The following is a 12,741-nucleotide window of genomic DNA, read 5'->3' on the forward strand; positions in this document are numbered from 1 at the left end:
GTTTACTAATTAAATGTACGTAGCTTATTCAGACATTTCTGCGGTGTGGTGGCTGATAAAAAAAAATGAGGCGTTGCTGTTTCACTGAAGTAATGCTACTTTTCAGCAGTTCGTGTATGCACGAAGGCAACGTTAGGGCACAGGTTGCGATTGACTCTCATTCACCGGCAAACAGACGACACGAAGCCGCTGTTACGCGCCTACCTCAGACCATAGAACTATCATAATATCCAGAAAGCAAGGTGAGAAATAGGGACATTTCGACAACTGAGCTGACATGATATACATACGGCAGAGCTAACGGCAGCTCCGTGCACCATTCTCACATGTCGCAGTTCAGGCTACACTAGAAGGTACAATGTCCTTTCCTTGCGGAATCGGGAGCAACCTAAGTACACCCGACGTTAGCAGTCAAAACAGATGGCACCAGAGGGAAAAAACCATCACCAGGGATGCTGAGGGGGAGTGGCTGCATGTATCATGGCGGCTCCCGGACTTGAACGTTGGGAGAGGCCATTGACTCTTCTAGCATATTCCCTTGTGATTTCTACGGCTCAGCCAGACCGTGTTCGTACTGATTAACGGAAGATGCCATAACCAAACGATAATATAAACAATTGCGAAGCAAACGACGTTGGGAACAGCTTCACCGATTGTGAAGAAGAAAGGCGAGAGAGAAAGCGATGTAGTTTGACATTCATATTTTAATTCGTGTCAACATAGAAAGACATGGAATCGCACTGCAAACATGGTAGGGTTTCTACGTCGGGAGAATCTCTTCCTCTGCCGTGACCTCAACGACCGACAACGTATCCACGGGACCCTGGTTGCCATCAACGGGCAAAGGTCGCATGAGGGCAAAGCAGCACTGTTTCTCAAGTGCACTACCGCTGGTAGGGTCCATGCTGGATACGCTGACGGAGTATGACAGAAATTGGTATGCTACTTGCGATGAAGGGATGGTGAAGACCTGCAAGAAACAAAAATGGACAGATTACGTACGATTCCTGCAAACGGTACTGCAACCATCACAGCTTAACCTAAAGGGAAATAATTTCACTCCCGAGTATAGTAATCGAAACGTTGATGACCCCTGCTAGCAATTTCGTCCGAAATAGGCCCTCGCATTTCTTGCGTTTTACATGGTTTGTCGCGAGAACATGCAGCGGACCCCCAATCACGGTGAGGAGCATGCACTGGAAAAGCTTTTCTTCATTTCGCGTAACATTTGCGTGACGTCTCGCCAGCACGGTGACGTGTCAGCGTCCTGTCTCACATCTCTACTTCACGTATTCTCTTTAGTGGAACGCAAATAATTCTGCAGCAGGAGCGCGAAAAGCCGAAGCCTCCCGCTAAGAGAACGCCCTGGTGTTGTCACGATCACGCGTACGCCTCTCTGCGCGGAAATATCACAGCTTGTGGCTTCTAGTGACTTGCCCGTAATATATTACACCGCTCAAATCAGCGGTGGCGGAGCGACACACAAGTGATGGAGGGATACGGTAGACTAGGAGATATTCTACGCGTGGAAACAAAAACTCCACAATTGATTATTGCAAAGTGAACTATCCCTTTAAAGCAGCGCATAACACAGAAAATATGGGTCTTTGAATATCCACTACCCTTGCTTAACCACAGTCATGCCTTGGGTCAACAGCCGAAAAAGTGATCTGAGGTAATTTGGGAACCAGCCGATGGTCACGAAGGCCATGGTTTTGTAGCACAAGACTCTGGCAAAGCAACCTTCCCTAGCAGAATGGACTTCATTCATTGAAAGATCGTGGAAACATCTTCTTGTGCTCTATTCGGTGCCCCAAAATGATATTCCGACACATCCGGAACTGTTCTTTACAGACAAAACGTAGGCGATTCAAATTTATTTTGCGTGTGCCCCGCATTCAAATATCTATCTCTCGTCGCCAGGGCATCATGTTGTCTAGATAACAAATACTTCGTGAACATTCAAGTGCGGAGGTACCGCGTGTCCTGATCATCACGAGAATGTGCCTCATCAGTGCCTGCTTATACACGCATCGTGGAGCAGGAGCTCAGAGGTGTTGATGCACGAATAAAGATGCTGTAACTTCTATATACTCTTTTTTTTCATCATATGACCTGTAATGTGGCCAATGTTTGTATCTTTGTATGGTTACAATTCCCACAGGAACGCACTGTTCACATTAATGACATTTCTGCGCCTGGACGAATAAGTCGTGTAATGGTAACTCGGGATAAGCATTGCCTATATGTGTCGCAAGTTATAGAGATTGATAGTTTTGGGCTCATTTGATTTTCACTCATTTCTACTCAATTATCTTGTAAACAGAGAAACCACAGCCGTACCAATCTCCTTGCCTTCCTTCGTTCCCCTTTATGCATCTGTCATGGCTATGTAGGGTGCCTGTGTGTATTCGAAGCCTGCACAAGGGTAGGAGGCGACGCAGACCTTGAACTCTGATTTCCGACGAGGTATTCCCCCACTATATTCCCGGAATCAACAGTGCACAGCACTACAAAAAAGTCACCCAGTGACATCTTTTCCTGTGCTGTTGTCGGAACTCAATACGGCGATGCTATTATAAGAAAGAAAATCATGTTCGCTGAAGTAAGAGGGGAATTCAGATAAATATATACTCCGTTCTTGCCATCATGTTTCTCGGTGTTCTTTTTTCTTTCTGTTGCTTTTTTTTTTTCATGTCTGGTACATGTCAGCATCCACGTGTGTGCATGCGTGCACGTATGACCGAACTGGTTTTCCACATTCCGCGATGTGAGTGTTCAGCAAGAGGAACTGATAATTTGTGGCTTTACGTGCAGGTATGGTAGTCGTATCTTCGGATCGCCGCTGGAACATCACTTACATTGACAAAGCTGTGGTCGCACCGGCGGTGTCTATACTTCCCAAATTACGCCATAAAATTAATTGACTAGGTCAATGGAATAGCCTCAATGAGGAAACCGTATGATGTGATACGTTGTCCTCCGTTCTTACATAAGGTTGACCTTAACTGTTTTCTTGTGGTGGCCTTTCTACATGGGATGTTAAAGCAGTCTGCAGTGTTATAAATAATAATAATAGTATTGCTACGCATGCGATGCTTATACCGCAGCGAAGACATATTTTCGAAGTTAGTTAAGCTACACTGTGTATTTCCCCAACGATGGTCGCAAGCCTGGTGCTCAGAATATTTTTTTCACCTTTTCTTCCTGCTGTTTCGGTTTGTTCGTTCGTTCCTTCGCTCGTTTGTTTGTTTGTACTTTGTGTGTTGTTGTTGATGTGTTTCGCCTTGTTTCGGGTATCGTCCTCTTCGCTGTTTCGGATAATTTTCGTACATGAGTCGAAGTGAGCTACAAAGTGGGAATCAAGGCTGAAATGAGACGGGGAATAGGAAGATACCATTCGGGTGTATTTTATGTGCAAGATTTGGTGTCTTAAAGTGAAAACTTCAGTCGCTACAAGTGCAAACAAATCTAGTACGCCGCTGTTTCTTCAAATAAGTTGCAAATGTTCGTCGTTGCGCTGGAATTCAAAAGTTGGGCTCGCAATCCACATATACTCACAATCAAATAAACCCATAATGACACGAAAGAAGAAAGACAACGAAAACTTTTCTTTTCATCACTAGGCACGTCTGTGCTATCCGTTTTAGCTTTACGTTATCTTTCAAGCTAAGAAAGTAAGGATGGAACGAGATCGATATCTGTATCGATATTATCGACATTTCTGCCAATCGTTGGCATCGGTGACTTCCGATACCGATACTTTGTCTACTATTGATACAATATGAATATTTTCCTCGGTGGCATCGGCATATATCTATACATTATCTACATTTCAATAAGCATTTTACTACAATTTGTAGAACACGTAGCTAAGCTGTCAATCTTTCTTTATGCCATCACTCCGGTGAACAAATGCACTGGAACACTCGAACCTTTCCTTACGACCATGTTCCCTGTACCACCGAGTAGATACGTTCAAAGTATTCTCCATAAATTACCACTCTTCTTTCACCGTACTCGACAACGCATGGATAAAAACTACAAATCAGACCGGAAAATGAAGTGCCTATCGGAGTTGAGGGTATGCTTCGTCACGTTCGAAGACGGGCCTGTCTGAAGTGTCTTCATTGACCGTTTCGTCTTCTTTCTCGCCCTTTTCACAACCGGCACGCAGACGTACGCACAAAGAAAATACCAAAAAAAGCCTTTAAGGGAAAGCATGTCTTGTAAAGCCCATTACGACATCGACGATCAACTCGACCTTGCCGCCTTGCCCTACACATACGTGAGAGTGCCCTCTCCTACTTCGACAAGATGAAACCGGCTCCATGGGAAAGACCAGATTTCCCTTTTTTAGCCGTAATCTTCGCAGAAATGTAGAGTCGTACATAGAGCTTGTATGAAGTACGTTAAGGGGGTGGGTGGATCCTTTTTTTTAATGGCGACTATAAGGATAGCTCGCACGTGGGAGGTCCTTTCGTTTGAAGAGTGTCCGCAGACGGAAGCGTTTTCGTGCCGTGCGCAATTTGTCGAAATATTTCTGGCGAAGTCTGTTGGAGTTCTACCTTTTAAGGTAGGTAATCTCTTTGTAATTGCGTATGACTAGGATATTGCCGTTGATAGCAATGCGGATGGACTCATTGCAATCTCAGACTGCATTAAGTGCTGGAATCAAAGACGTCCTGTATGGTTCAGCTGTTAACGTAAAACTGATTTTTTTGCGAATTCGGGTGGTCATTTCATGACAACACGGCCTAGCACTCAGAAATTGCTAGGTCGCCGCCCGAGCTGGATCACGTGAACCCGAACACAAGTGCTAGCGGTTTTAGTCACTAGGATTACGCTAGGGGAATCGGGGTCGCCCGTCTTCGGGTTCAGTCGCTGCTAAACCACGTGAACTTCGACGCGAATCAGAGCACGCGCCACCGTTGCAGTGCGGATGTGACGACACCAGATATAGTTGGGCAACCCACTGCTCGGTCGTTTTGAGACCTGGCGAAAAAAGTGCTAGCTGGCAAATTCCGGGCGCTCGGAAAGCGCCACGCGAACATGCGAGATTGCTCGGCTGTGACGAAGCGAACATGACTGCTCGAGATCTGGCAAAAAAAAAAAAAGTTGCCACAAAATGACCACCCGAATTCACCATTTGCCCGTTTCTATTGCTTCACAATAATGCTAGTAGAAAAAATATGTTGTTCCTTTATTGTTAGTAGGCTTGTTGCGCTGTTTGAATCGAACCGGGTAATTACCCTCCGAGTCATTGCCTCTCTGTTGCAATCAGCCGGTTGTGATCAGCCGGTTTATGGGTTCACGGCTGAGCTGGTGTCACGTTACGTCTAAGGCAAGTACTCGGCGCCTCTGGCGGTCAGCGGTATTCACATCACAGGGGCCAACAATGTTTGTCCAATAAGATGTTTTTCCTAAGGAGGTAAAAAAATATCCGGATAACATTCTGCGCAATGATTATTAATCATGCTGTCACCGCAAGAAACTGTAGCGTCTTTGATTTGGCGGTAACATTCTTCATAGTTATTTCAATAAGAGCAAGCGCATAGTGCGAGCTAAGTACATTTCTGATGGTATCTTCGACTGGCGTTACCAATGCTCTAAGCCAGAGCTGTCCGAGCTGGAGGGAGGAAAAAAGATGAAGAAACAACTGTCGAAGTTGTTGTCAGAGCGCTCTAAAGCGATCGCTGGCTGCCAGTTCAAGATACAACGAGAATAATATAAATATAATAATTAGAAGTAGATTTACACATAAGGTAAGTCAGCCTATTTGTGTGGCGACATGCTGCACTTGCCGCAGGGTAGGACTGCGGGTAATTTCGACCACCTGGGCTTCTTTTGACGTGTATCATGAGAAAGTGCACAGGGGCATTATTGGGTGTCGTCCTCGCACTATCTTGATTCTGGTTCTTTTATTTAAGACTATTTCTGTTTACAAGATTTGGTGCGGGACCGCTAGGCATGCCTGTGATGCGGTCCCTAACATACACATTATACAACACGTTATACAATGTACAACACATTATAATATATGCACAATCCAATGTTGCCCTGCAGATAGCATTTCAGATAACTGCAACATCAATGACATCCGGGAGAGAACAAAGAAAAAATAGGTTACAATACATCCGACAATCGTTGCCTGAGAATGTAAAGACTACATGCGTGTTTTATCTGTGTTGGAAGTCCATTCCAATTTTTTCCTGCAAAATACTGGAACATTTGCAGCCCATAATTCGTGCGAGACTGGGGAAGCCGTATACAGAACTCACTTCTGGAATTGTACTGCTTTATGATATAATTAACTGTAATTAGCATTGAGTCGACTATGCCGTGCAACAATTTGTACATGAGCAAGTGACATTTTCGCTGACAAGCAAGCTGATGCAAGCACAGCATGCTCAGCAAGCACAAGCAAGGACATGAGCAAGTGACAGTAACGCTTTCTTTTGCAGTGAATATAATGGCTGAATAGTTGATTTATAGGCAATACCAAATGCTTCAAAGCAGTAAGATATGGTGCGACATATGCTTCAGAGCAATGGTGCGACACATCATATGTTTTAGGAAGTTCGTGAGAAAAAATTCCAATGAACAAAGCATTAAAACGCAAGCAATCTGGTGTAACGACGTTGATGGTATATGCATCTGCATCTCCACAAAATGTTAAGTGAAGCAGAGGAGACTCCGTCTGTTTATTATCGGGAAAGCACGAGAGAGACAGAATGGCTCCCCGCACAAGAGAGCCGTCGTCGTCCTTTTATGATCTCCAATTGCCCGTGACATTATGATTTCCTTGAGCTTGAAGTGGTGGTAGGGATGAAGATTCCCAATAGGTTGACCGCTGAGCTACGTGTTTTAGAAGTTCAATTAAGATTCCTTTAAAAATATCGATAATATACAATACGTGCCGATGTCCGCAAAGAAAATCCTGTCTACTTGTGTTTTCCATTGCTATCCCTACCTGCGCCTCAAGCTCAAGGAAATGATAGCAGCAAGAGTTTTAAAACCTGCAACTTCGATCTCTTATACAGTCGACCCCCGCTTATCCGGACTTCATTTATCCGGATCCCGCGGTATCCGGACAAAAGGCGCGGGAACGGATTTTCCTCCATGTATTTTGTTCTCGTTTATCCGGACTTCAGCTTCCGGACTCGGACAAGAATTCAAGGGAACGAAAGTCGAAAATTCTTGTAATCCAGCTTCAATTATCCGGACTACCGTGAGTAAGAGGAGACGCTGACCCCACTTCGTCACCCTTTTCGCATTTTCGGGGTTATTCCCGTCACACGTCAGGGACCTACATTCCTCCGTAGGGGAGACAACCGTGCACGATGACCCCCTTTTCTATTGGTGTGCGTTGGGGCACGTTGACCAATCGAGTCATTTGGAAATATCTCGAGGAACTGTCCGGTTCTAGAGGGGAAAACTCCAACCCGAGGGCCTGCTGCTTTCGGCCAGTTGAGCTGCGATTCCTGATGCAGAGGCTCACTGCGACTGCCGTAGATGATGCTGCGGTTCCTGACTACGTTGACGTTGATAAGGATGATGACGCGTGTGCAGCTATGACTGATGACGGTGTGATTGCTGCTGTTGCCTCCTATCATGTGCAGCAAGACGGTGCCGATGACGCCGGTGAGAAACAAGGTTCGAACATTGACACTTTGCGACCGCACTGACATTCTTCGAACAGCGCAACAGCGTGGCTCAACTCTATGCAATTAGCAAATGTTTGCAGGAATCGAGTGCCTACACTACTATGTAACAGCTGTCATTGACGAGATTTCTGTGTTTTAATTCAACCTTGCTCTGTAGGTCGTCTCTATTCGGTCGTTTCATTTATCCGGATGCCCCGGTATCCGGACGATTTTGCCGGGAACGGCACCGTCCGGATAAACGGGGGTCGACTGTATTTCCCAAATTGTCAGATAAAAGAACCCGCGACGAAATTCGAGAAAGTGATAACGACGAATCTCTCGTGACGAAAAAAAAAAGGTACTAGAAAAGGCGATTCTACTAAAATGTGGAAACGAGAACAGAATCATAACTGTGGTCGGCTGTAAGGTGACCATGGTACCACCTTCTAAACACATGTGTTTGCAAATTCGTGTGGATACACGGCGGTGTCTCCAGAGAGGATTATCGGAATTTTGAACCTATAGAAGATGCTAGTAGTGTTTGGGGCCCTCAACCCACTAGCCTTGCTAGTCTTCTCGAGACCAGTGTCAAAAGCGCGCTGCATGTTTCCTATCTAACAACTACAGCTATCCTTCCAGTGTTTCTTCTATTAAAGGGCTTGTGACACATTGATAGATGTGATTCATTACATCATACACACATTGTATTACACACAAGGGCACCGAAGAAAAAAAGAATTAACTTTCTACGTGTCGTACTCGGCGAAATATATACCCTAAAACACACGTACTCGACAAGCTCTGACATCAGAGCTCCGGCCGTTTTCATTGGTAGTCGTACGCACGTGACGTTCCTCGCGCTTCCTCATTGGCGGAGACGCCTGCCTTGAGGTCGGAGTCGCATGAGTTTCGGCACGAATGTGCCAGTTATCTACGCGATTATTACACCCTTTGCTGTAAAACTCGGATTGCAGGTTCGCGTCCATGCAAATATTTTACATTTATCTGAAATAACTTAAGACTCTGAAATAAGTCGAAGTGTCGCAACCCCTTTACGCTCTCGCTTGGTCTCACCGATCTTGCGGTACGGAAGGAATACATTATCGTAAGTTTTTTTCATAAGCGATTTTTGAGACCCGATTTCATAATACTGGCCTCCTACATAGCCCCCAGTCTTGACCACCAGTTTAAAATCTAGGGCTCCATCTGTCATTCAGCCGAGTTTTATCGCCCATCTTTTCTACTACTATTTGCTTGGAACTGTCTTCCTCAGCCGCTGATTGCCGTTGTACACGCTAAAAGCAAATTGGAGAGCCAAATGGAGATGAATTGCAGTCCCCTAGACTGAAATTACTCCCCATTACAGTCCCCTAACCCCGAAATTTACTCCCCGGAACTGTAAATAGTCAATGAACTTCGCAAATGGTATCCTGAATGCAATAGTCTACGTAAATATGCGTTCTTCGTGAATTTCATGGAATAAGGCTATATAACATAGCTAACTTAGCAATTTTCCACCCGCACAGAGGAAAAAAATAGTGAGAGATTCTTTCTTTCAAAATTATGCCTTATGCGTGTCGCAAGATTTTATATCACTCGGCATATCACATTTGACGGTTTAATTCAAAGTATAGTTTCATTCATGCCCATGGATTATGTACCTTGGAGTCTTAGAAGAGAGCGTGAAATGATGTCCCCTTTGTGTGACATTCATTTAGACCCGAGCATTTACTCTCGAAATGGACTAATTCCTGTGGCAAGGCAGTTAGCCCCCAGAAAGGCTAAAATTACTCTCTCTTTTTTCCCCCTTAGAGTGTAGGCCATAACGTGCTTAGGCATGAGCATGTCTGTTTTGTTGGCATTGAGTGATTCCTCTTACTTTGATTTGTAATACATTCTTGTTACATTTGATGTTGCAATTGTGTAGTTGTAATTTGTTATGTTATGATGTAAATCTCATGTCCCCTATCATGTAAATCCCCCACGGAGCACTTTGAGGTGTATGCCATAAGTAAATAAGTATTGGCCATAGGAGTATCCGTGATAACGTCCTCGTACAGGGACCTCTGTAAGCGCAAAATAAACCTGGTCTCGGAAACCTACTTGCTACTCCATCGTTTTATTCGGTACTTGTTTGTGTTATTTCGAAATGTCGTAAATTGAGCGGAGTTGTGAGCTGACCAACGACTCATTCGTTCGTTCTCCGGTCTTTCTCTCCTGATTTTGGGGCGCAAATGCCCGGAATATGTATCGTGCTTTTCAGGGTTGCTCTGTGGTTGAATTTATTCACAGTATCTCGGAACCCAACAGAGAAGAACACCATTGCCATCACTCCTCGCGAAGCGACATTCTACAAGCATTTTTTTAGACTTTGTTTCCTTTTTTCATTTATTCTTCCCTCTTTCGTTTTCTTCTCGAATATGTCGCGCCTTAGCAATTGCGAATGGTACCTTTCTTTAGGGGCAGAAGCCAAGCAGGAGCCTGGAAACTAAACAAGTTATCTCTTTCTGTTTTTCGTTATCCAGTGCGAGCACTATCGAAAAAGAAAAACAATTGTAGCATGTTCTCAGTAAAAAGAAGAGTAATACTTGTCTTCTTGGGTACTGCACGCATTGTCAGAACCTCTTTCGGGGCTAGCTTCCATGTCGGGACCAACTGAATGTCACAAAGTGGGTACTGCATTGCACGCATTGCTCGCATTCTCTTCACCGTACTATATGCATAGTCTAGCGCATAGATGAAAATACTTTGACCCTGAATCAGACTGGATATTGATATGCATAATACTGGCACGCAGTTGATGCTGGCATGATACTACGCACGCATACTGGCACGCAGTGTGGCATGCGTAGAGCACTGCTTGCAAAAAAAAAAAAAAAAAGTCAAGGAAAGAAGAACAAGAAAAAAAAAAACTAAATACTTCATGCGCTTCGCTACATTGCGTAGTTCCAGCAAATTCTCGCAGAGCGCATGTAATCGTAGAACGCTGCATTCAGAGGAACACTCGCCAGGTTTGGGGACTATTAGCACAGCTAGTTTTAGGGTCAGGATACTAAAATCGGAAAATGGAGGAGGGGAGGGCAGTAATTACAATGTAACTCTCAAACTTAACTTTTTTTGTTTGTCTGTTTTTTCTCTCTCGTAAACAGCGCTGATATCGCGTCGGCTGACAGACACTGCGGGGAGGACATCCGATTGTTTCTGCCGCTATATAATTGCACTAGTATCATGAATACTAACTGTCTGCCCAAGGCTAACGTCACGGAACAGGCCCGTCTTATCTATGAACAGCTATCGTGATTGTCGTTATGCTACTATAACTAACGGTAATATCAGTCATAATGGAGCCCGTTTGTAAGTCATTGCGTATAAGAATGAGCCTGATGTTTACACTGGCTTTTATGACTTGCTTCTCAAGGACGGACAGCTATACACGAGAGCATTCATTATGAGACGCTCTGACAGTCACTTCTGCGCACTATTTACGTTGGGTAACGTCTCGTAAACAACTTGTTTGAAAATGCCGTTGACGCTGCTTGTTGCTGGGAGCCAGGAGACACCTGACAACGAAGCGCGTCTGAGCATCGCGCCTCCATACGGATGCGTAAAACTGATGTACAACCGTTTGCCTCTTAATATAGGGTGGCACTAATGCGATGGTTCTCAAACTAGGACATCGAGGAAGCAACCATATTAACCTGATATTAGAAATAGATTATGGTTTGCCATTTTGTGTTTATATCGAGTTGTCGTTCTTGGATAACTTTACATCAGTTATAAACTTGCAAGCAACCATTGGTTCTAGTTAGCTTCAAGCAAGATTAGTCTCACGAGCGTCTATCTCATATTTCCTAGTTCGTGTAGCCGTTTAACGCATTTATTTTAATCGATAAATATATAGAAGGCTTGTGGCCCGTTTCCTCGCTCGCATGTTCAATCAAAAAGAATGTCATGTTTTACGGGTCCACGCTGTGTCCATATGTAACCACTGCATATCATACAGAGAACAAGATACCCTAGCAATTATGTGACCTGCACGTCCTTGGCCAGAAAGATATGAGTGAAACAGGTATTGCCTATACAGATCAAGCTGCATATCGAATCTTTCGCTCGTCCTCATAAGAAAACGCTATCGGTCCCCATTATTTTAAGACACATAGTATAGCCTTGAAATGAGGCAATGTCCGCCGGGAATTGCGCGAGGAAATACAGATTTTATATATTTTTCAATGCGTTAGGATTAGGAGTGTCAAAGCGGAAAAAAGCTGTATATATGGGTGCGTGTGTGTGCATGCGGTCTGTGTACGAGATAGTGAAGCCTCACCGAAGCAGCCCGAGCTCGAGAGTGTTCTAAACCGTGCCCGTCGCTTCATATGCTCTAATTATTCTCGTCACTCCAGCATAACAGAAATGAAATCTAGTCTTCAGTTACCTCTACTTAACATCCGTCGCAAGGTTGCGGGTCTCACACTACTACACAGAATTTACCATCACCTTCCAAATCCTCAAGGGCATCCTCTTACGCCGCCTGACTACGTGTCATCTCGCATTGATCATCCATACAAAATAAGACGTCCTGAATGCAGAACATTAGCTTACTCTAACTCATTTCTACCTCTCGCAATAAGCGAATGGAATGGTCTACCCGAATCACTAATAAACATACCGGACAGTGATTCATTTCGTTCCCATTTGTCAACATATCTTCTTTGCTAATGTGTTTTTACGTACAAGGTTCACTTCTGTATTCATATTTTTTGCATTAATAATTATTATGGACGGTGTCTAACTTTTTGCGGCTCTCCTTTATTTTCAATTATCATTTTTCTTTTTCTTGTAACTTCAGCTTTGCGTCATGTTTGTGCGAAAATGTTCAAATTACTTTGTCAATTTACTCCCCTCCCTTATGTAAAGCCCGCAAGGGCATTTAAGGTGAAATATGAAATGAAGCAGAGCTATGAGTGAAAATGTAAAGGGAAGATAAGAGGGTAAATGTAATTGAAGGTAGATGATATGAAATTGAAGTAGTTGAAGGTAATTAAGGATAAGAGGCAAGAGTAATTAAAGGTAATTAGAGGTAATTAAACCAAGAAAG

At 44.1% G+C, this 12,741-nt stretch overlaps 2 protein-coding genes across 2 annotated transcripts in view; one reads left to right on the forward strand and one right to left on the reverse strand.

Moving 5' to 3' along the window:
- Window positions 1–684: 684 nt before the first annotated feature.
- LOC135378409 (uncharacterized) overlaps window positions 685–12,741 on the reverse strand; it is a 53,962-nt gene continuing 41,905 nt past the window's right edge. The window contains exon 5 of the mRNA XM_064611439.1: window positions 685–970. The gene's annotated coding sequence lies outside the window, so the exon portion shown is untranslated. The remainder of the gene's footprint in view (window positions 971–12,741) is intronic.
- Window positions 4,407–12,741, forward strand: part of LOC135378410 (uncharacterized) — a 69,446-nt gene continuing 61,111 nt past the window's right edge. The window contains exon 1 of the mRNA XM_064611440.1: window positions 4,407–4,576. Within this exon, the coding sequence (XP_064467510.1) occupies window positions 4,442–4,576 (135 nt within the window). The 5' untranslated portion in view covers window positions 4,407–4,441. The remainder of the gene's footprint in view (window positions 4,577–12,741) is intronic.

The sequence above is a fragment of the Ornithodoros turicata genome, chromosome 1 (assembly GCF_037126465.1).
Source record: "Ornithodoros turicata isolate Travis chromosome 1, ASM3712646v1, whole genome shotgun sequence".
Lineage (NCBI taxonomy): Eukaryota > Metazoa > Arthropoda > Arachnida > Ixodida > Argasidae > Ornithodoros > Ornithodoros turicata.